The 25036-nt window shown below is 34.6% G+C and overlaps 1 protein-coding gene across 3 annotated transcripts; it reads left to right on the top strand.

The window, feature by feature from the left end:
• Positions 1-201: 201 nt before the first annotated feature.
• On the top strand, positions 202-23983 carry WBP11 (WW domain binding protein 11). 3 transcript variants are annotated; one of them, XM_031938335.1, is made up of 12 exons: positions 202-365; positions 6639-6748; positions 7341-7372; positions 8253-8346; positions 8929-9125; positions 10189-10322; positions 11137-11336; positions 16444-16635; positions 17293-17394; positions 17863-18162; positions 18636-18818; positions 22902-23983. In XM_031938335.1, the coding sequence occupies exons 2-12, from the start codon at positions 6685-6687 to the stop codon at positions 23333-23335; spliced, it is 1932 nt and encodes a 643-aa protein (XP_031794195.1). In that variant the 5' UTR covers positions 202-365; positions 6639-6684; the 3' UTR covers positions 23336-23983. The 3 variants fall into 3 exon arrangements, with proteins under 3 accessions (XP_031794195.1, XP_031794197.1, XP_031794196.1); XM_031938337.1 differs by lacking the exon at positions 202-365 and adding an exon at positions 476-828 and having other exon boundaries at positions 22902-23335; XM_031938336.1 differs by lacking the exon at positions 202-365 and adding an exon at positions 4894-4982 and having other exon boundaries at positions 22902-23335.
• Positions 23984-25036: the final 1053 nt, after the last annotated feature.

The raw sequence follows: 25036 nt of genomic DNA, 5'->3' as shown, positions 1-25036 counted from the left end.
ACCTCCTTCCCAGTCTGCACTGGGAAAGCGCGTGGTGGGACCTACAAATTCTAATTCTGAAGCGGAAGTTTCTCTAGCCCATAGCTTCTCGCGCGCACGCGCGCTCTCTCTCTCTTTCTCTCTCTCTCTCTATGGCTCCAGGAGCCGGAAATACTTTGCGACGTTAGCAACGCACTTAGAAAACAGAAGTGACGTAAAATAAGGCGGTGCGGCGCGCGGCTTCAAGATGGCGGCGGGTTAGGCCCCGGAGCGAGAGGCGAAGGTAAAAGCCTCCCGCTCCCGGCCCAAAGAGAGCGAGGAGGGCACGCGAGTTGGCGCCGCGCGCGATCCGGTGACCCTCGCTGCCTCCAGCGAGCAGCCGAAAGGTAAATTCGAGGGTATCTCGAGGCTCTTCTTCCCCGCTTCCTTATCCCCTGTCCCTTACTTCCGGACGCCTGCGCGGTCCTTTGAAGCGTCGGGGAGAAGATCCACCCCTATTCTCAGGAGGCGGCGGAGTCTTGCTGATCCCGGCCTCGCCGTGGGGAAGAGATTCGCAGCGGGTCGGGTTGCTGACTCGGTTGGGCTCGTTTGTGGCACTGCTGCTGCACTAGGTTTAGGAAAGTGCTTGTGGTCCCGTCTGTGGACCTGGAATCGGGGGAGGATCGCTCGTCACCGCGGCTTCTCCCCGGGGCCTGGGATGCCTTTTGTGGTTGCCCCTACTGTGGCTACCCTTCCTCGGCAAGCGGGACCCTGCCAGGCCCCCGTGTACGAGGGACTGAGCCCGAATCGTGGAGCTGAGCCGAGCTCTCGCTCTTAGCTTTCTCCCTTAGCTTTTCAGAGGATCCGAAGGTATTATGGGTTTCTTCTAGCAACTGTCATTTGGGCAAGAATAAGCTTTTCTAAACTGCGATTTCAGATATTTGTTCCAGTTTCTGAATCTGTTGTAATCAAAGGGGGGCAAGTTGTGAGAAACGAAAGGCTTTGAAGGATTGGGGAACGACTGGAGTTGTTACCTGTATAACTTTAATAATAGATCTCAGAGCTGTAAATGGGGTTTCAAAGGCAATCTAGTTCATCCTCTCATTTTACAGATGAGTAAACTGAGGTCCAAGGAAGTTCCTTGAGCTGCCCAAGCAGCAGGAATAGTTGGGATCTGAACCTAGCTTCTTTGTCTTCAAGAAGCATTGGAGTACTCTGGCCACAGTACTCCTTATTAAAAGTACAACTATAGGTAAAGCAAATATTGTGTGCCTCTTGACAAATTGTCAAAGTAGTCCGATAGTGTAATTTGTTTACTTTCCCACTTAAAATGTAGGTATGGGAACTGAGATAGATGAACCAGGGGCTCCAGAGCCCCACTTTCCATTTTATATCCTGCATCTAAAGGGATCCAGAAATAATTTTGAAGAAAATTTTTTTCTTTTGCATATCAATGCAACATCTATCTCTCTGCAATCACTCTTTGTTCCTGGCTGTGCTGATCAAAATTAGTCTCATTTACTTTTCCTTGAGAGCAAATCTTTATATGAGAATACATTGTACACAAAAGAACATGATTATATTTCCCTCAGTTTTTTCTTTTCTAGACTAAATTTTCCCAATTTCTTCAACTGGACATTTATGTCTGGTCTCCCTCCAATTTCATTCCAATTTGTCAGTATCTTTCCTAAAGCTGGTACACAGACCTCTTATCTAATCAGGGTAAAGGAGAATAGGCCAATTGTTTTCCTTTTTCTGGATAATATGTTTCATTTAATATAGCCTATGATTTCACTAACTACTTTGATTTATGTTATTGAGGTTTTGAGCTTGCAGTCCATTAAAAACACCAGGACTTTTTCCATATGAACTGATTAGCCAGTTTTCGCCCCCTTTGTTCATTGCTGCAGTTTATAAGTGTTGTTTCTATTAGCTTTAAAATAAAAGAGAAACGTGATCAGTTTCTCCCAATCCATTTTACCTCTTCTGTTAATCCTCAGAGAGCCTCTTCAAATAAGTCATTTATGTGAAAAACAAGCATCTGTTCTATATAGAGAGAAAGGAAAAGAAGAAAACCCAGGAAAATTATTTCTAAATAAGAGGCATGGGATTGGAATGTTTCCTCCTCTCCCCCTGTCTACTACATGTAGTCTAATAAGAAGAATATGAAGGATCTTATCTATGATTCCAAATTCTTATTCCATTTTGGCTTAGATTTTTATATATCCATGAGTTGGAGTTAGGAAGATAGCTAGATCTTTTTGATTAGTTTTAGGCTGAAAAGCAATAGAAAACAAACCATTAAACTACATAGATATAGTACATTAACCAGTTAATGGGTGGGGGTGAGAGGTTATCCAGATTGTCTAATTTGACACCCCTCATCGAAGGAGGGATTAATCTTGATACATTTAGCCTCAAGAGAGAGAAGGAATAGTGGTTAGATAATATGGAGCAACACATAGAGCCTGATTTAAAGATAATCTTCATAGTAATGAAGACTGAATGGAGAGTTTGACTGCTTAAGCAGAAGCTGGATAGTTATTTGTCAGTGATGCTGAAAAAGGATATCCTTGGTTTAAGTATAAGTTACACTAGAGTCTGAAATCTCTTTAAAGTCCAAGATTCTGTGAGATTTTTCTTTTACAGATAATTCATTACATTGACGTAAGGGTACTGAAGTCTCGTTGGTTAAATGCACAGATATCAAAAGAGGCCTAATAATTCTCACAGGAGAAAAATAGAGGAATAATGCAAATTTCCAGTGTTATGTAGCTTGCCTTTCTCAGGGAGTTATGATCAAGTTGTTTTTGTTACAAGAGAGTTCAGTTGGGATTCAAGAGCATATTAGTGGTGAGGTACATATTCTAAAATGACTTTTGCTTCTTTTTTTTTTTTTTTAAATGAAGAGGGGAATTCTGCAGTGCTTTCAGTTATATTAGCATTTTGATGTTATACTGGTATTCTGGTAACATGACTAATGAATGGCACTTAAAAAGTAATGTAAAAGTTATAAAGGAAATGTATGATCTGAAAAGGATAATCTTATTGTTTAATAAGAACGAAGGCTAACAGGTAAATTTGTTGTGCTTACTGTTGATGAAATGTTAAAATGCCTAGAAGGCCTCAGATCCTCTATATAGTATTGGTAAACTTGGCTAAACATTAAATAGGAAGTGTGGATTAGTTATTCTCTACATTAGTGGAATGAGTGTCCATAGTTCTAGAGAGTGAAGAATTATTGAAAATTTGGCCAATCATTATAGCCTATCAAAATCCTTTTAGATCCTAACTCTGTTATTCAACATATTAGCCATGCATCCTAGTTTAGTGCCAAATGAAAATGATACAAGCAAATAATCCATACCATCACTCAAACCATTAATAAAAATGTTGACTAAAAAGAGTTCTGGAGCGTTCTACTGGAAGCACACAATCTATACCTTCAACCAAGCCATTAATAAATATTGAATATAAAGAGTCCTAGAGCATTCCACTAGAAGTCTTTTTCCAGGTCAAGATTAATCCATCAATCCCTAAGGATATTATTATAAGAGACTTTGTTGAATGCTTTATGAAATCTAAATACTATATATCTCTTATTCCCTAAAATCTTTATGTCCAAACAAAACAAAAACCCATTTTATTAAGCCAGGTACAAATGGTTCTTAATATAGTAATACTGTCTCAAAGTGATTACCACTTACTTTCATATTCACATTATGCTTTAATATTCTAGAATTTTGCCATAATACTTAAGATAGTGTATCTCATTTATAGTCACAGAGTTCTACTACAACACTATATTAGTGAAAAGTAACCTTGTGGTCCTTATAGCTACTAATGCTTCCCTCTGTGGTTGTCTTTGTGCTTTTAGATTACTGACTCCCTATAAGGCATGTATCCAATACCCCATAGAGAAGACATATAATTAGGCATTATTGTGAGGTGGTACAAGTTTATTCTAGTGTTAAAATTGTTTATTCAAGTGTTAGACTTTCCTCCAATCTTAATTCTTTCATTTTTCTCTTGTTTATTGAAAGGAAAAAAATTAAAATAGCTATTTCTCTAGATGTTCTTTAAGATGAGAAATCGGGTTATCTTTATTCTCAACTTCAAAGTGACTAGGAAGCGAAAGGGAACACAGATTTTTTTAAGTACCTACTATGTGATGTAATTGCTTTTCAAATAATTCATTTGATAATAAGCTTTGTAATTAGCATATTTTATGAGTAATGAAATTTCAAGTAGATTTGAGTTTCAAGGGGCATGCTGATTAGAATAAAGTAAAATAATTAAATTTATTGTCTTAAATATAAACTTTACAACTTTTTACATATAAGGGGAAAACTTGAAATGTCCTCTTTTTTCTTTTTTTGCTACAGTCCAGTCACTTATTTTAACACAGTTCATCATTGAGTTCATAAGAATTTTTATACATATATTCTTCAACACTAGGAGAATCGGGATTTAAGAAAATCTTGAAGGACCCAGTGGCACCAGTTTATGCAGTGCATTTTTAAAAAATCCGTAAGATAAACATAGAGATAAGATGAAAATGTTTATTTCACAGTAAAATTGTAATAAAATTTTGTATCAGTTGACACGCCTGGTCCTTGTAATGTTAATTCTGCATATGCTTTGGATATTAACTGTAACTATGACAAAAAGTTCATGTTTCCAAATCTAGCCTTGATTATAATCCATAGATTTTCCGTGGGGTTTAAATCAGGTGAGTTCCCAGGTCATCGAAAGCATGTTTTTATCCTCTTGCATAAGTTTCTTAACCTTTTGTAATTTGTGGCATGATAACAATGTTGTTGCTATGTTCTATTTTTATTTGGAAATTTGTGTATTTCTAGAAAAGTTTTGCTTCTCTGATCACAAGAGTTCCAAGCCTACCAGAAATAAAAATGCCCAAAATATTTTCTGCAGGTGAATGTTAAACAGTGTGATGAAAAAGTGTGAGAATCACCTAAGACTTATGCTGATTGTAGTTTTGGTGTGTTACTTTGAATGAAAAAGTGAGTTTCATCAGGGAATATTATACTTTTCCAATCTTCAGTACTCCAGTTTTTGCATTGAATAGTTGAATCATCTAACAGTTAATCAGAAGCCAGCATGTGGTCAAAGCACAATCCCTTAAAAACTATACTGGGAGTAAGGGGTGCCTTAAATTCTTAATTGAATTTAATAGAATTGATGATAATTCAGTATTTTGTGCTAGTTTTCTTAATATGGAAAGTCCAGTTTTTGTATTAAATCACAACTAAATTCTGAGGAAGAAAAATTGTTATATTTGATATTGTCAACATTCTTGATGCTAAATGAACTAATAAATTATCAATTTTATAGTTTATTCTTTATGTTATTAAAACATAGAATTGAATTCAATATTGCATTTAGAATCTGAGAAAAAAGCTTTATATTTAGTGACTATTAACAGTGTCTGTTAGATTCAAGGTACATTGTACAGAAAGAAGTTAATTTTTAAAATAAGATCAGACAGCAGTTTATATGGTGAGATAATTTTTATGAATAACAAGTAGGAGTTTTAATGTATTACAAGTTCATTATGAGTCAGCATTGCCAGCTCATAGCCAGACAGACTTAAGTTGTGTTAAAAGAAAGGCTTTTTCTTTTTCCAGAAAGGAGATTCTAGTAACAATGTAATCTGTCTTAATCAGTTCAGATCTTATAAAGAAATCTCTATAAGTAGAACCATGTGAAAATAAGAAAGTAGGGATTTTTAATTTGGAAAAGAAACGATTTGATAAGATTTGATAACCAGTCTACAAGTACTTGAAATGCTATCATGTGGGGGGAAAGATAACTTGTTTAACTTGGCACCACAGGGAAGAAGAACTAAAAGCAATGGACAAAAGAAATAAGAGGCAAATTTTTTGACATGAGGAAAGACTTGGTAATCTTGAGATCTATCCTCAAGTAGAATGAACTGCCTCAGAAAGTAATGTGTTTTCACTAGTGGTCTTCAAACAGACTAATTTGTTGGACCTATAAGAGAGAGTGAATGCTTGTCAGACATATGGATGGATGATTAACTTTTAGTAACTTATTTTGAATAATAGAGGTAAGAAAAGACATAATATCTGTATATGCCAATCTGTAAAGAAAATATCTCCTCTGTAGACATATATTGGATTTAACATATATTTTAACATGTTTTGGAATACCTAGTATCCAGAGAAGGAGGGGGAAATTTGGAACAGGTTTTTCAAGGGTCAGTGTTGAAAAATTACCTATGCATATGTTTTGTAAATAAAAAGCTATAATAAAATATATTTTTCCCTGCATCATAAATCCTAGTAATTTAAATTGACTTGATTTCATCATTTTTATGCTCATTTTAAAATTTAATTGATTTTTAAAAGATATCAATTTTGTTCTTCAAATTTATTACCATTCAGAAACACAGTCAACAATTGAAAGACAAATGCTAGTGACATACTTGATTCTGCTAATGATTTTGGTCATATATCCTCTAGGAAACAGAATCTAATTTATCGGAACTCCAAATTCAAAGTCCTAGATAAATTCATATACTTGAAAAAGAATTAACATACAGCAGTGTGCTTTTAAGAAAAGTTACCGAAAGATAAGTATTCTAAAAGTGAAAAGCACTTTAAGAGGATAACCAAAATTCTTTTTTTTTTCTTTAGATTTTTTTTTTCTCTCTTAATTGACAAAACCTTATAACCTTTGAAAATGGGACGGAGATCTACATCATCCACCAAGAGTGGGAAGTTCATGAATCCCACTGACCAGGCTCGTAAGTATACACCATATGTGAAGCAAAGTTTAACAAATATTATGTTACAATATTAAGGGGTCTATTGTATCTTAATTTTATTACTAGAATAACTAAGCTAGGAAAGTCTATTTTGCCAAGGTATTTAGTTTTCCCCAACTTAAACTTTTTGACATGAATGTGGGGGAAAGTTATCATCCAAAAGACTTTTTTCTTTGATTATACTGTGTAAATGGCTGAACTAAATATATGTATCCATACACACACGTATAATGTTCTCTTGATTTTAGGAATTTTGAAAGACTCTGGGTTCATTCAGTTTTTTGATAATACTGTGATACAAAACCTGTATTTTTTTCAGTTTGCTACATCAGTGATTTTCTAATAAAGACTTAGAATTTTAATCATAGTCTTAAAACACAAAGCACCAAATAAGCTCTAAAATCATTTAGTAGCTTATTTTTATTATTGAAAGAAACAACTTGAAATATGGTCTTTGGGGGAAGATGCTTTTAGGCACTAAAAATGTAGGCTAGTAGAAATCGGCACAAAGAAGGAAATGCCAATGATTGGGATTTTATATTATGTTCTTTTTTTTTTTTTTCTTTTATAGGAAAAGAAGCCCGGAAAAGGGAATTAAAAAAGGTATGTTTCTCCCTCCCCCCAAAAAATAGCTACTTACACTATTGAACTGAGCAATGTTGTTTTAAAAAAAAATAAAATAAAATTTATGAATCAACTGTTTCCAAATTAGCTTGCTCTTATTTTGTAGAATAAAAAATATTTTGTTGGGAGTTACATTGATTTTGCTTTTCAGATACATGTAAAACCTTTCCCAACCCATATCTTTGTTTTTAAAGTATCCCGCCCACCCAGAGAAACATAAGTTAACTATTTATATTATGAACAAGTGTGCAAAAAGCTTTTGGCCTCAGTTAGAATCACAAAAAACATTGAAGGAAAATTTCTTGGCATTAATGTGCGTTTTCTTTCTCTCTCTCTCTCTCTCTCTGTATACTTTGGTATAATTTGTACAAGGTTCTTTGGCTCCAGAAAATTAAATTTTCTATTGTTTTCCTTATTTTAGCATCACTTCGAAATCTGTTGCTCTTAGACCTTTTAAGAAAAACAAAATTCATTTTATTCATATAAAACTGATAATTACATGAATGTATAAATGATTCCCTGCTGTTTTTGTATTATAGACCACAATGAAAATTTTAAAAGAAAATTTGACCAGAAATGATTGTTAATCCTTTTTAAGTTGCCTTAGCATTTATCCACACACTACTGAAGAAGCCACTGCACTTACATTTTATATTAAAATCATAGTATAGAACTCTACTAAAGACCCAATAGGAATTTTTAAATGTTTTTTTTTTTTTAAATTGTATAATTGTTTTTAGTTGAACTTTTAACCTTAAAATATATGAGCAGAAGCTTAAAAACCACAATTTAGTTTTAATTTAATTGAAATCAAAGATTATTTTTAGTTCAACTCTTTGTTATCTTTTAATATTCTTAGAATAAGAAGCAACGAATGATGGTACGGGCAGCAGTACTAAAGATGAAGGATCCCAAACAGATTATCAGGGATATGGAGAAATTAGATGAGATGGGTAAGTAAGAGGAGATAGAAGGGCTAGACTTTTGAAGCCCCTCCAGTTTTCTGTGCAAGTATTTTGGTTTATTGAGTCATTTGGGCAGTCATTCTTAGAAAAATATTTATCAAAATTTATATTTGCTTGAGGAAGTTAAATTCAATACTATTTCTCTGAATTGGGAATAGCATGTGCTTGGTGCTTGGTCGTTAGAGACTATTTCTAAGGTTTTTGGTTTTGGGGTTTGTTTGTTTTGGTGGTGGTGAAAATGACAATCATAGATAGCTAAGCCTTTGAGTGTGGTTCAGTAGAAAGTACTGAATTGAATGGGAGGACCTGGATTTAAACTAATAGCTATTCCACTTACAACCTATGTGACTTAACACTCTGGATCTTAATTTATCTATAAAATGAAGTACTTGCAAATGATGATCTATGACGTTTGCTCCCTTGCTCCAGAAATCTATGATTTCTAAAATCTGATCTCTCTATGAATCATATGTAATCCCAAGAAAATGACTCTTCAAAAATAAAATAATAAATTAAAATTATATAAAAATTAAAGTTTTAAAAAATAATAGTAATCTTTTCTTCCATCAGAGTTCAACCCAGTACAGCAGCCACAGCTAAATGAAAAGGTGCTAAAAGATAAACGAAAAAAGCTTCGTGAAACTTTTGAACGCATTCTCAGACTCTATGAAAAAGAAAACCCAGATATCTACAAAGAGCTTCGAAAATTAGAGGTGGAATATGAGCAGAAGAGGGCCCAGCTTAGCCAATACTTCGATGCAGTAAAGGTAATCAGATTTTTGTTTTATTTTTGTTTTTTATGAAGAAAAGGAACATCAAAACCAATTAATTTTATTTCTGGTTTTTAAAAAATTGACAAGACTTTTCAACTTGAAGACATTTCATTTATGTACTGTATCTCCCTTTGGTATAAATAATATTTGGCTATATTTGATAGAAAGCTTAAAGCTTTCTATCAAAGAGTACTAAAACCTAACTATGAAAATTCTCTAAATAAATATTTTGTAACTGCTATTTAAAACAAACAACAAATTGCCCCAAAGTTACATATAAATTGGACCAAAAATTTTTAGGAAAAATGACATCTTGCAGTGGGAATAGAATGGTGGTGGTGGTAGGTTTAATAAGACTTATCTGTACAATAAAGGAAAGAATGTTTTTATCAATGAATAAAGGTATTTTGAGACAGTTCTCTGGAATGAAAGAATCCCTCCTAGGAGAAAAACAAGCTGATGGTATGTAAAACATTATTTTGGGTACATAGCCATACTATCCTTTGGAAAATTATTGTCACTATTTTTCCAAGAATATGTTCTATAAGCTTACTACCTTCCTTAAGAGAAGAAGAAGGTTTACTACTTACAGCAAAAAGTTTTTTCTACATTTGTTGATTCTGTAGTGTGTGATCAGAGTGTTCTTTATGATAATTAAGTTAAACTTATTTCTTAAGTTATTTCTTCCCTTAATTTGATGCTATTATAAAATTTAATAGTATCCTTTTTCCATTTACTCAGAATATTAAATTGTATTCACTTAAGTACAAGGTTTTTCATCATTTCTATTTTATTTCGAACAAATCACAACCAAAAAAGGGTAGAATTCAAAGAAAAAATTGACTGTTTAGGTCATTTGGTAAAGAGAATGTTATGGTATAACTAATGTAAGACTTTATATTGTAAGAATTAGTGCTGTTATTTCATATTTACATTTGAGTAGAAATTAATCCAGTTTGTAAAATAACTGAATTGATATTCCTGTATTATGTGTATCTCCTTTTTTTCTATATTGATTTACCATCTACTTGTTTGTTTTTTGGGTTTTTTCCCCCAGAATGCTCAGCATGTTGAAGTGGAAAGCATCCCATTGCCAGATATGCCTCATGCTCCTTCTAATATATTGATTCAAGACATCCCATTGCCTGGTGCACAGCCACCTTCCATTCTCAAAAAAACTTCTGCCTATGGGTAAATAAGCACCATCATAGTTAAATAGTAGTTATTAAGCACTAAGTGATCTCCCAAATGCAATGTGTTAAAGGGAAATTGATAATATATATCTCTGTGGTATTTGATGATAAGAGATAACATCTTCAGCAATGTACTAATACACATGAAATAGTAAAACTTAGAGGAAGTCCTTTGGCCTATGGACTATCTCTCTTGGAGACTTTATGATGAAACTATGCACAAGAATCCTACATGGTAAAAAGGCATGAATGAGTTACAATGTGCAATAAAAAGGGGATGGAGTAGAGAGGCCATATAGCAAAGTGAAAAGAGCCCTCTACCTGGACTGACCCTGTCTTGGATAACAGTTGTATGACCATGGCAAGTCAAGTCTTTGGGTCTGTTTCTTGATTTATAAAATAGAGATAATAGGTTTTTATGAGGCTTAAATTGGTTTGCAAAACCATATAAATACCTATTGCTGTTATTATTATTATTGCCCATACCAATAAGTTCACATATCCACCGAAAGTATTTCTAATATGTGGACATAAGCCTGAAATTCCTTAAGGTTCTAGAACTAAAAGAGCAAAGAGATAACTTACTCCTACCTTGTTATTTTACCAGTGAGGAAACTAGAGCTCAGAGGAAATAACATGTCACGATCCCAGAACTAATTAGTGACAGAATTGGAATAAACACTGGCCTCCTAGGTATATTGTCCCTTCTACTATAGCACAGTGTTTTTCAAGAAGGAATCCTTTGATTACGTTTAAAATATGGAATCTCTTACTATTTGAATAGAATATAAATTAAAATGTTCTCTTCCCAGACCTCCCACCAGGGCAATTTCTATACTTCCTCTTCTTGGACATGGTGTTCCTCGTTTGCCTCCTGGCAGAAAGCCTCCTGGCCCACCCCCTGGGCCACCTCCTCCCCAGGTTCTGCAAATGTATGGCCGTAAAGTGGGCTTTGCCTTAGAGCTTGCCCCTCGTCGACGAGAGGAGGATATTTTATATAGTCCAGAACTTGGTAAGATGTCAAGTTACTTTTGTGTCTGTTGTTTTTCATTGTTACTAGAGTATTTAGTGAATAGTTCCTAGAAATATGGCCTTGTTGAAGATTCATTTCAGTCTAATTGAGTTAAAAAAAATTATAGAATAATAGTTTCATAAATTTAGAGCTAGCAGGGAACTTAGTCTGCTTGTTTGATTTTATAGATTAGTGAGACCAGGTAGCTTGTGACTTTTAATGACACACAACTAGGAGATATCAAGGCTGGGATTGACCCACATCCTCTGCCACTGTATCTATTATTCTGCTGAAGCATCTACTTTTTAGTTACCTGTTTACAAAAAAAGCACTAGCAGGCAGTTAAGATTAAAAAAAAAAAAAAACATAAAATAGAATCTGTCCTTAAAGTTTAAAATCAAATGCCACTTAAATCTTTAAAATATTTATATCTATTGATCTAAATAGATTATGGGGAGAAGGCAAAGCTGTGATTTTATTAGCATAGAAGACCTATAGGGGAAACTCCAATATTGATTGGTATCCACTCTGGAATTTCTAGTTTTAGAAAGTTCCCTGGGAAACTTAAATGGTTTGCTCAGGGTTGCACATATACCAAGATTAAACCCAGTTGTTCTGCTTCTTATCCCTTACCCCACTCTGCTTCTTAATAAATGCCAGTGGGTTATGATGGCATACATTTGTAGTCCCTGCCACTGAGAAGGTTGATATTCACAGATCACTTGAGTTTGTAAGTCTCCACAAAGTCTGGCTTCATTATAATGTAAGAGCGGAGAGTCACCAGACTATCTAAAGAAGGGTGAACTGACCCAAATCAGAAAAATAAACAGATTAAAGCTTCCATTACTGATCATTAGTGGTATTGGGTCCATAATTGGTCCTCAGTCAAGTTGGGAGAGTCAGTCACTCCTTCCCTCCCTCCCCCCAATAAAAAAAAGATATTTGCATAATAAAATTTGAATAAATACAAAAATATACCTATCATCAAATAAACTCATATTTTCTTCCTTAGAGAGCACATTGTTTTTCTGTTTTATCTTAGCTTGTATTGTATAGGTAAGTAGCAATATGGTGATAATAATAAATAATAACTCCTATTATGGAGTTTCCAATAATTACTTCCTGAATAATTACTGTATAGGTAATTGTTGAAGATTAGCTTTAACTCATTTCCATGAACATTCACTTATGGATCATAGCATTATTTTATTTGTGTTAGAGAATCAGTAATATAATAATAAGCAAGCAATGAGCAAAAGTTTATTAAGCATTTGTACTGTATGATGAAATGCTTCCTTCCCTCAAGGAACTTGTCAGGAAAACCTGTATAAATACAAGGGAGTTTGGAAGTTAGGGAAAAGAAAATGAGGGGCCAGTTACAAGTAGTTGGGGGAGAAGAACAACAGCTGTATATAGAAAGTGGCATTTGAACTGAATTTTGAAAGAAGTTAGAGATTCTAAGATAGAAATAAGAAGGGAATGTATTTAAAAACCTGAGAGACACCCTGTGCAGAGACAGAAAATGGAGTATCATGTGTAAGGAATAGTAAGAACATCATTTTGACTGGGTCATAGAGTGGGATGAAAGAGAATAATGTATAATTCTAAAATGGTAGGTTGGAGCTAAGTTGTGAAGAGGGGCTTTAAATATCAGACAGTAGTCTTTGATCCTACAGGTAATATTAGTGGCATTTATTGAATAGGAAAGTAACTTGGTTATACTTGGGCTTTGGGGAAATCATTTTGTAACTGTGTGGAGGATGTATTGGAATGGGGAAAGCTTTGAAGCAGGAAGATCAGTTAGGAGGTTGTAAGGGCAGTATAGATTAGAGGGCCTGAACTAGAGTGGCAGCTAGAGTAAGAAAGGGGGATAGATATGGAAGGTGTAATAATGATAAAATTAAACTTTAGTAACTAACTGAATTTATTGGAATAATAAAGAGTGAAGAATTAAGGATGACCCTAAGGTTGTGAATTTGGGTGACTACAGGAATGTTGGTACCCTTGACAAAAATGAAGAGTTTGAAAGAGAAGTAGGCTTGGGAAGGGGGAAGTATTGTGTTAGTTTTTGAAATGTTAGCATGAGATACCTTGACTTATGTGTTGTTACATGATGGTAGGATAAAGCTCAGGAGTTATCTGCAAGGAGATAATAACTGAACCTATAAAGTCACCAAGAGAGAGTGGAGTGAAAAGGACTCGTGATAAAACCTAGGCATGCCAATAATTAGGGGCCTATTGTGCATGATGATGCAGCAAAGGAGAGTGAAAAGAAATCGTATAAGAGAAACCAAGAAGGAACATAAAAACTTAAGAGAAAGTCTTTAGGAGGAAAGATTCTTCAACAGAGTCATGCTGTAGACTTTAGGGAAAGATGAGGACTGAGAAAAAACTATTACATTAGGCAAAATAACAAAACTTCTTGAGAATAAATACCTGTAAAATGATTTTTTTTTAACATCTGTAAAACAAATTACACAGTATGTCCATCTTTTACTACATTCAACTTGTTTTACATGATTTGGCCTTGAAATTTCAACATATTCTTTAATTTTTCGTTGTGAAACTACACATCACATTGGATATTGTTTATCTTTGAACAATCCAGTTTTTCAAGTCTAGCCTTGATTGTAGTCAATAGATTTTCTCTAGGGTTTAAATCAAATGACTTCCCAAGTCATTGAAGCAGTTTATCCCCTTCTCTTGGATAAATTTCTTAAATCTTTCATCATTTTCTAATTTGGTAATTTTGAGAACAATTCTGATTCATAGTATTTTTATCAGAGTTCCTCATTCTCTCAATGGAGGAAAGACTTTCAGGCCTACTAGAAGTTAAAAAAAATGTATCAAATTTCTTGTTTGTTTGATATTTTACACCCTGATTATGGAATCATAGATATAGAATTGGAAAGAATCTTAGATGGCTTTGAGTCTCTCATTAATTTTACAGATGAAGAAATTAAGACCAAAAGAGTTTAGGTGACTTGTCATACTGTTTCTAAATATCTTGTTAGGATTTGAACTTGGGTCTTTTTGACTATGAGCCCAGCATTTTGTCCACAGTACCACTTAAATACAGAAATCTTAGAACTTCTAACAATGGTTTTGATAAAGTATTCATTGAATGAAAAAAGGAATTATAGTAAAAATGATGCTTTACCAATTGTTAGCACTCCAGTCCTTGTAATGTCTTGGTTGTTCATGACCCGTACTTTTTTGTCACAGCAACAGCAGCTTTCACAAAACGGATCTTTTTTTTTTTTTTTCTTTCAAATTTTAAATCTACTCCACATTTTAGAGGACTTAGTAATAACTCTTCTAGTTGCTATGTCTTTCTGAAAAACTTTGTTCCTGAGAATTTATTCAACTGTTTTGAAACACTATATTGAGAGGATAGTGGCAAGGGCTTTTGAGATGTAGTCAGAGAGGAAAGAGAAAACTAATACTGAATTACCTCTTTATTTTTGCACTAAAGTGAGATTTGCTAAGAGGGTAGAGAAGATGATTTTGAAGTTCAAATTTCGAAAAGATTTAAAATAACATTTTTGAGTGGTGTGGAAGAAAATTAAGGAAAAGTAAATTATTGTTTTGCTGTAGTGAGAGTACAATTAAGGCTAATCTAATTTTTTTTTGGGGGGGGGGGGGAGGTAATTAGGGTTAAGTGACTTGCCCAGGATCACTTGGAAAGTGTTAAGTTTCTGAAGGTGTATTTGAACTCAGGTTTTCCTGATTTCAGGGCCACTGTTCTATCCACTGTACCATATAGCTTCCCCTATAATCTAAATTTATAGTGCATGTCTTCAGCACTATTTTGTGACTTCTTCTAGCAATTGAATAGGAGACAATAAGATAGATGGTGGAAATAAATTGTGTTTATGTTTTGGCAAGGTGGTATTAGCAATAGGACAAGAGGAAAAAGAAGTTGAAAGTATAGAGAATCAGTATGATATTGAACTGGTTAACCAAAATTGGGAAAAGAGAAATCCAGATCAGGGCTAATGGTATGAAAGATGCTGAGGGATGGAGGATACTGGATATGGAGAATAAATAATAAGTTTTTGAAGAATGAGCTATAGGAAGGAATGCAATGATAGGTCATAATCACTTTAAGAAATTTGAGCATGCTTCATCACAGATGTGGAATACTTGTGGAGAACAAAAAAGATTGAAAGTGGGATCATGTCTTTGGCTATGATGCAGAAAAGGAATAGGTCATAGGATTTGAGATTGAGGAATGTGAGGCTAGAATTGAAGTTTCCTGGAATAAAAGGAAGAACAAGGACAAACAAGAAACATTGTAAACCCAGTACAGAATTCCTTTATAAATTATGGGGAATGACCTGGGGACCAATAGATGCTGCCACCATTATCATGTTTGGTAATATATTTATAGAGTGAATCTAAAGGAGGAGTTTGCTGAGTAAGCATAGCAAAGAGTTTTTAAGTAGAAATGGGGAGCAAGGACTAACTCATAAGAATAGTGGATCAGGGTTGGAGGAAGGGGAAAATGTGCCACAAGTATTGAGTAGAGATGATCAGGAGTGTAGCACTTTTCCAGAGAAGCCAGGTCTTCATGAATACCACAAAATAGGAGCCAGACAGGGGAGTAGTTTAAAATGAAAAGCACTTTGTCGGTGATGAAGTGTTTTAGAGAGCACAGTGCTCCAGAGAGCAGAACGTGGGGAATATGAGAAGACTTAGAGATGTGTTGAATGTGGTGGGGATGCAGGAATGAGATGTGGAGACAGGAAGCTGCTCTCCGTAGTTGGAAAAGACGTTCTTTTATTGATTTATTACCAAATACTTTTCTCAATTCCATCTAGTGCTCTATTTTCTCTACAATTTACTGTCTTGTAAATTGCTGCTATTTAAATCCTAAAAAAAAAAAAAAAATCTTCCAAGGTTTCATTTAAAACTAGTTGGGAATGAGTGGCATGTTACCTGTATGAATGAGGGATAGATCACTTGATAAAAGTAGTTTAACAATATAGTTATGTAGATTGCATTATATCCTAAATATTGGTATATTTCTTTTTATTTTTGTTTAGTAAACTGAAGGAAATTTAGTTTTTAAATTTTTTTTTTTTGTGCTTTCCTCCTTTTTCAGCTCATCGTGGTCATGATGATGATGGTTCCAGCACCAGTGAAGATGAAGGTTATCCTGAAGACATGGATCAAGATAAGCATGATGACAGCAGTGATGACAGTGACACTGACAGGTCAGATGCTGACAGTGAAGGAGAGGAGTTCATGCACCGTGATGATGAAGAAAGAGAGAACAATGAAGACAAAAAGTCAGGTGTGATCAATCAGTTGGGCATTAATTAAATAATTAGAAAAGGGTGATTCTATTATACTTAGGTGTAGCATATTTTTAAACTGACAGTTATAGGAGGGGTTTTAATTATACAGAGAATCTTGGAGTGGTTCTGTTATGTTTTAATGACCTTAAGAAAAGCATGAAAAAAAAAAAAAAAAGGTTAGAGGAGTTTACTTAGATGGGCGGGGAAAGTAGAGCAAGGATTAGTAAAATTATCTCACATAATTGGGAACACAAGTAGAAGTCTACTAACAAGAAAAGAAGGAATAAACAGCATTTGAATCTCATCTGTACTGGGAAAAAAAAAAGTGAATGTATATGCATGTTTACTATTTGGTATAAAAATATATTTGCTTCAACAAGGAAACAGTGGAAGAGAAGAGGAAAAGAAAGAGGGTAAGCTAAGGGAAGAATAAGCCCTAAGCAAACTAAACAAAAGTTTAGAAAACAGAAGGAAAGGTATAAGAGAACATGATGAAAGGAAATACAGTAATCATATCAGATTAATTAACAATCATTAGAAAGTGGCATTGTAGCAAAATATGTACTTTAACTAAAATTAAAAAAAAAATGAAGAAATAGCCATCATAAAATGAATAGCTTAAACTTTAGTGTTTTGTTTTGTTTTGTTTTTAGGTCTTAGTGTACGATTTGCTGATGTTCCTGGAAAATCAAGAAAGAAAAAGAAAAATATGAAGGAATTGACACCTCTTCAAGCTATGATGCTTAGAATGGCAGGTGAAGAATCAGTAGACCTATTTTTTCTTAAACCTTTCATTAATGTTAATTATTTGATTATATCTCCTGTTTTTATCAGCATCAATTTTCAGAAAGCCCTTATTATAATGATAATAATGACATATATAGAACACCATATGATTACAAACTACATATTTCATTTTATCCTTATAGAAACCCTGTAAGGTCAGAACCATGGGTACTCCCTTTTTGAGTTGAAGAACCCAAGATTCAGAAGTAGTCATCTCATTGCCCAGAATTACCTAGCTCATAAATGACATAGAAATTGAACCCAAGAATTGAACTCTTTGACTCGACGACCTATATTCTTTCAACTTTACCTCATTGCTTCTGACATTTATTGCAATGTCTTAAGTGGTTCTGCCATAATGAGAGATATCTAGAGTAAATTAATTGTTCTTTCAACTATCTAACATCACCATATTTCTATTTGTATATTTTTCTCAGGTCAGGAAATTCCTGAAGAGGGGCGAGAAGTTGAGGAATTTTCAGAGGATGATGATGAGGAAGATTCTGATGACTCTGAATCAGAAGATACTACACAGCAGCAGCACAAAGAAGAAACTCTTCCTGATGGGGCATCATCATCTCCTGTTTCCCAACAACAGCAACCACCTCCACAATCTGTTCCTCCTACCCAAATACAGGCACCTCCCATGCCAGGACCACCTCCTCTTGGACCACCACCTGCTCCACCATTACGACCACCTGGGCCACCCACTGGCCTTCCTCCTGGTCCACCTCCAGGTAAAATATTGATATCCAAGTCTCTTACCCAGGGAATTGGTTAAAGAATAAAGTATTTCATATTTCCAGCTGATAGTTTGTAAAAACATTTTATTTATGATCCTGTTTCTTAAATAATTAACCCAAACCTTCTATGATTGTCAGAGAAGTTTGCTTAGAGGTTCTGATTTCTAGTGGACCATAGCTATGTCTCAGTGTTTTAAAGTGCTTCATTGTGACCTTAAAAGACTTATTCTGTTAGCACAGTGATCATCTATATTGTTTTAATTATTACTCACAAAGAGATCAGTAGGTACTATTTTAATGATGAATTTTAGGGTTATAGAAGAAAGAGTAATGTTTGTCAGATGGCTGTTGTGCAAATTTTAGTTAATTTTCCAAGATAATAACTCTTAAGTTAAAGTAATAGTTCATTTTTGTACTGACATTTCATTTAGTAAGTTTACTTTGATTTAATAATTTTTCTTTTATAGGAGCTCCTCCATTCTTAAGACCACCTGGAATGCCAGGGCTTCGAGGGCCTTTACCTCGACTTTTACCTCCTGGTCCTCCACCAGGCAGACCTCCTGGTCCACCTCCAGGCCCACCTCCTGGTCTTCCTCCAGGTCCTCCTCCACGAGGACCACCACCAAGGCTACCTCCCCCAGCACCTCCAGGTAAAGGATTAGATTGGGTTATAAGAAAGTCAGAAGGACATTTAATTATTTTTCCTCAATGTTGTATGAGTAAAGAAGAAATGTTATCTAGCCATATACATTTTGTGTTAGCCAGAAAGGATGTCTATTTGCAGAATTTGAATCTGAGAATTATTTTACTTTGATACATAAAATATTAGTGAATCATCAGTAGGGCATATGCTATGTCCTTTATAATGATAGATTCTTTTAAATCATATTCTTTGTCTTTAATGCCATATGCATTCTGTCCAATGTTAGGGAAATAAATTAAGCCCTTTGAATGAAATTATGTCTTTTAGATATAGGAATGAAGCTTCTGAACTTGACCTGAATAGTATCACTCTAAATAATGGAACTGGTTCATTTAGGCTAAAGCAAGAATGTGACTATAAAATTTGAATTTGTACTTGAAAAAAAGAGTAATTGCCAATTTCACCTTGTATTTAAAATTCCTGGGTTAGTTGGGTTTCTAGTAAAATATCTCATATTAGTATAGAGATACCCCTGAACTTTTAAAAAAGGTCATGCCAGCAAAGCACAAGCTTTCCAGCAGGTACCTGACAAAAACCCAGCCATCAAGGAGTTTAAATTAGAAGAACAGATATAATGTATACCCAAAAAAAAAAAAAATGTTAATTTGAGAAAGTAGAGGAAATTTACCAGAGTAGGAGGAAGATTATAGGAAAAACAGTTGAACATACAGGAACTAACATCTGAACTAGAATACCCTCAGGGTATGAGAGATGGCTTCTGAAGTTATACAGAGGGAAGTAATATAGGTCATCCAATATGGACAAAAACTATTAAGCTAATTTGGATAGAAACAATACATGAAGAAGAGTAATAGGAGATAAATCCAGGAAGGTATAGATTAGAGCCAGATTGTAGAGATCCTAAGGTAAGACATTTATATCTTATTTAGAAAGACAGTAGAAAGCCATTGAATGTTATATGCATTACAGAAAAATGTCAAAATCAGACCTATGCCTGAGGGAAGGTTATTTTGGCAGTTATGGAATATAGTAGGTTATGGAGAAGGAAGCAAGGATACTAATTAAATGCGCTGCTGTAGTCTTAACTAGTATATTGAGAGCCTAAACTGAGGCAATGGTCATGAGTAGAAAAGGGACAGATGTTAGAGGTGTTGTTGAATATAGAATTATAGAGGTGAAGGAGAGGGAAGAGGCAGAATTTCTATAAGGTGAGAACATAGTTTATTGGGAAAGTAGGCATTCCACCTCAAAAGAGATAGAAGGTTCACACTGGGTGTACAGAAATAAAGTCAAAATGAGTACATGATTTAGACAAAAAATAATGTAAGAGCAAATAAGGGATGCATAGAATATTTTACTTGTTATATTTATGAATAAGGGAAGGATTTATGATCAAAAGAGAGAACATTATGAGATAAAAAAGTGGATAATTTTTATTACATAAGATTAAAAAGATTTTACACAAATAAACTACTGTAGCCGAGATTAGATAGAAAGCAGGAAAATGGGAGAAAATATAAGAAGTATATGTTAAATATATAGCAAAGTGAGTCAGATTTATAAGAATATGAATCATTCCCCAGTTACTAAATGGTCAAAAAGATATGAGCAGGCAGTTTTCAGAAGAAATCAAAGCTATCTATAGTCAAATGAAAACTAGAGAAATACAAATTAAAACTTCTCTGAGAAATCACCTCTCATCTAAGAGATTGGCTAATGTGACAGAAAATAGTAAAGTAGATCCACTTTTTATAGACCAAAGGACTATGAAACTGCATACTTTTTGACCCAGCAGTACCACTATGAGGTCTTCCCCCAAGGGATCAAAGGAAAAGAAGGAAGGATCTTTATATCCAACAATATTTATGGCAGCCCTTTTTGTGGTGACAAAGAACTGGAAATTGAAGGGGTTACCCATTAATTGGGGAATGACAAGTTGTGATATATAATTGTGATGAAATACTGTTGTACTATAGGGAACGATGAACAGGATACTTTCAGAAAAACCTTACTAACAAAGGACTTACATGAACCAAATGAACTGAGTGAAACCAGAACCACCACATTGTACATAGTCATAACATGATTGTACTGTGAGTGACTTGGTTATTCTCAGCAATACAGTGATTCAGAACTATTCTGAGGGTCTTAAAATCAGAAGGAACTGATGGAGTCTGAATGCATGTCAAAACATACTATTTTTACTTTATTCTTGATTTTTCGGTCTGTGGTTTCGGTTTGGTTTGGAAGGGTTCCTTTTGCAATATAACTAATATAGAAATGATTTGCAGAACTGCACATGAATTATTTATATATCAAATTGCCTTCTCAAGAAGGAAATTTGAAATTTAAAAAAAATTTTAAGTGTTTAAATTTTATTTTTTACATGTTAATCAAGAAAAAAATTTTTTTTAAATAAGAAGTTTGGGAAAGGGGCAAACAAATTTAGAGGAGAAAGTAATTCTGTTTTATATTAAGTTTGTGATAAAATGTCTGATATTGAATGGATAATTAATAAATAATGTGTCTAAAAGGGAGAGGTAGTGGTTGAACCTATGAGAGCAGATGAAATCACCAATGGAGAAAATAGAAAGGCGAGAAGAGAAGACAAATCCTTTGAAGAACAATCATGCTTAAGGGGTAGGAAATTGATGGTATTAAGGAAACTGGAATGTCGTGAAATAAGAAGAAAAATAGCAGACTGCAGTATCATATTAGTCAAGAAAGAGAGTATCTAAGAAAAAAGGAAATAATGAATAGTGTCAATTCCTTTTACTAGGATTTTAGTAGTAAAAAAAAGAAAAGACGGCCTGAGAGAAATCATCAATAAACATATTAAAGGCCTACTATGTTGCAGATCAAAGAAAGTTTTTGTTCTTCTTGTTAAGATCTGGGAGGCCTGGTCATGTTTGTAGGCAGTGCATTAATTAAGAAAGATTGGAGGTGAAAGAGAGGGCATGATTGAAGGTAACGGAAGGGCAGCTATTAAGGGTATAAATGGAAGGGTTGACCTTTGCAAAGATCAGAGTTAGAACTGGAATGGAACCTCTAATCCAGTGCCTCATTTTAAAGAAAATTATAATTGATAATTATATTGTAATTTAAGATTTACAAAGGCCTTTTGCATAAATCACCTCATTTGAGTTTCAAAAAACCGTTTGAGAAACACTCTTAAGTATTAGCTTTATTTTTTAAAGGAGGAAAATGAGTTCAGGAAGCTTAAATGATTTAGCCAAGGTCATACTCCTAGTTAAGTCGCAAATTCCTACTTCAAACCAAATCTTCTGACACCTAATAATATTGTTAGTTCCTCTTTGCAAAAACAAGATCATCTTTTCCTTAGACTGAATCAAATGAGAGAAAGAGGGTGACATTAAAAGTATTTTGAGATGCTATTTAGAAGAGAAGTTGTTTTGCTTTTTTTTGCCCTCCACTAGTGTAAGGAATGGGGGGTCAATACTGAGATGAGTAAGCACAGAGCTCATGTTTTGGGCTTGAGAAAGTGTAGGTTTGGAACTGTCTTTGTGAGGACTGTGATAGTGAAGGAGTGATAAAAATATTGCTGTGTACTATTTGTTCAGCCATTTTTATCGTGTCTAACTCTCTGTGATCCCATTTGAGATTTTCTTGGCAAAGATACTGAAGTAATTTGCCATCCCTTCTCCCACTCATTTTACATATGAGGAAACTGAGGCAAAAAATGGTTAAGTAACTTGCTCAGGGTCACACTGCTAGTGTGTGAGGCTAGATTTGAATTCACAAAGATGGGTCTCCCTGGCTCCAGGGCCAGCACTGTCCACTGTGCCACCAAGCTGTCCTTGCTATGCAGTATTGTGAGGGCCAAATTCAGATGAGATAGCAAGTTTGGAATGGACCCAGTTGTCAAATAATGGATGACTAATTGGAAGATAAGAACACTGAATAGGGCCAAGTATATCAATGTAAAGGGTTTAGATTGAAGTACTTTTCCATGATAACTATCCTATAAGTTCTGTCACTTACCTAAAAAAACTTTTTTTTTTTTTTAAGTCATATGGTATGTTCATTTTGCATGTTTTCTTCATAATAGGTATCCCTCCACCCCGTCCTGGTATGATGCGCCCACCTTTGGTGCCTCCACTTGGACCTGCTCCACCTGGGCTTTTCCCACCAGCTCCCTTGCCGAATCCAGGGGTTTTAAGTGCCCCGCCTAATTTGATCCAGAGACCCAAAGTAGATGATACCAGTGCAGCCACTATTGAGAAGAAAGCCACAGCAACCATCAGTGCCAAGCCACAAATCACCAATCCCAAGGCAGAAATTACCCGGTTTGTGCCCACTGCACTGAGGGTTCGACGAGAAAACAAAGGAGCTACTGCTGCTCCCCAAAGAAAGTCAGAAGAGGATTCTACTATGCCCCTTGCCAAAGCAGTTCCTAAGTCTGGCCCCTCTGCTCCTGTTTCAGTACAAACCAAGGATGATGTATATGAAGCTTTCATGAAAGAGATGGAGGGACTACTGTGACAGCCTGTGATGCCAGGGGAAGTTTTAATCCCATAAATTCCTATTAGAAAACATGGTTCATAAAGGAAGGAGTTCTTATACATTGGACCTGAGTACAAAGAAGTTAACTTTTACTCTGCCAGAGCATTTTCTAACTTCAGTGCAAGGATTGTCTTAATGTTATTTAGCTTTGTTCAGAATTCACTGCACAGAAGAAGAAGATTTTTCATTCAGAGTAGATTGGTAAACTTCTATAGCAGTGTCCCTTCACATCTTTACTATATCCACCACCACCATTTCCTTTTTTCTTTGGAGGCATGAGATAGACAAGATTTTAGTGTCTGTAATTTTATTTTTGAAATCCTTTTCTTAAATGGGTTAGGTAAGTCACTGGAGTAGTTGTCAGAAACCAATGCATTTCATCCAGTGTTTTTTGTGTTTTTACTTCTGGTTTTGGTTGTTTTGTTTTATTTTTTTTTAATTTCTTGTAAATATTTTGTAACATTTTACTTGTAGTAAAATGGATCACAGCTTCATTTCGCTACTATGAAGCAGGATGCCCTGGGGGAAGAAACTATACATATGTATTAATTGAGATGACTTCTCAGTGACAAAAAAAAAATTTTTGAATGTCTCTCATGAAAGAAATAAATGTTCTACAAAAATAAATCTTGTCTTTATTATTCAGTTAATGTATAAATAAAGTTATCTAGTTAATGTAAGCAGAGAAAAGAACAAAAAATTTAGAACTCAAGCTTTTGGTAGCCAGTTCTGATTAAAAATGGAGAATGTTGATGAATGACTTAAGAAGAATCAGATATTATTAGGGGAAAAAGTGAAAATATAAGAAAATGAAAGTCTTACACTAAAAATTTCACATTAGCCTTAGAACAATTCAATGATTTTATAATAACTCAGTGTGGTTTATTCTTTGTTTTCTGTAGATAATAGTCTTCTAAGCCTGGTATATAACTACTCTGTAGAACCTTAGACTTTTGATAGTTATAAAAAGTGAGTTATTTTTTCTTTATAGTATATTCTTTATAAATTATTGTGGTTTCCACTTTATACAATCTGAATTCATGAACCCTGCATTTATAACAATAATAATTATATTCCCTATACAATATATGTGAAACATTCTTACCAGGAAGTTAAAAAAGAAATTAAATCCTTAACGCTGAACCTCTGGGCCATGGGACAAACAAGATGAGGTCTAGACATCTCTGAGCCTAAGATTTTTCAAACATTTCCAAAACAGAAATGGTATGCTAAAGGTAAAATAACTCCATAGACATTTGGAATCCAAAGTAAAGTTTAAAGAAAAAAACAAAAATCATGAACTGACCTTGCTCTGAGCTTACTCAGCATCTTCAGCCCTACCACACACCATGCTACTAGCAGTGAAACTACACCAGCTTGCCCAAGGCTAGGCTTGAAACAAAACCCAATCCCACACCATTAGTCCCTTTCTCCATTGTCATGAAGATCCTGTCTCTTAAACTTTCACATAATAGCTACAGCAATCAGCCAAATGCTTTGGCAGCACTTCAAGCTGCAGAACCTGACTGGGCCCTTCACCAGTTATCACTGTATTCAGTACTACAAAAAATTTCTATACGAAGGGAGAGAAACTTAGGGGAAAGGGTAAACAACATGGTTTGAAATGGAGTCTCACCTCCTTCCCCGAAACGCCCTACTCCCAGAGCTTCAGACTTCCAA

This window comes from Sarcophilus harrisii, chromosome 5, assembly GCF_902635505.1.
Source record: "Sarcophilus harrisii chromosome 5, mSarHar1.11, whole genome shotgun sequence".
In the NCBI taxonomy this organism is placed as follows: Eukaryota; Metazoa; Chordata; class Mammalia; order Dasyuromorphia; family Dasyuridae; genus Sarcophilus; species Sarcophilus harrisii.
The sequence above is the reverse complement of the archived record's forward strand: the minus strand, read 5'-3'. Positions and strand labels throughout refer to the sequence as shown.

Coding starts and splice junctions, on each gene's coding strand:
- WBP11 (XM_031938335.1), top strand. CDS start 6,685: ATGGGACGGAGATCTACATCATCCACCAAGAGTGGGAAGTTCATGAAT. Junction 16,636..17,292: donor CAATGAAGACAAAAAGTCAG/GTGTGATCAATC, acceptor TTTTGTTTTTAG/GTCTTAGTGTACGATTTGCT. Junction 18,163..18,635: donor TCCTCCTGGTCCACCTCCAG/GTAAAATATTGA, acceptor TTTCTTTTATAG/GAGCTCCTCCATTCTTAAGA.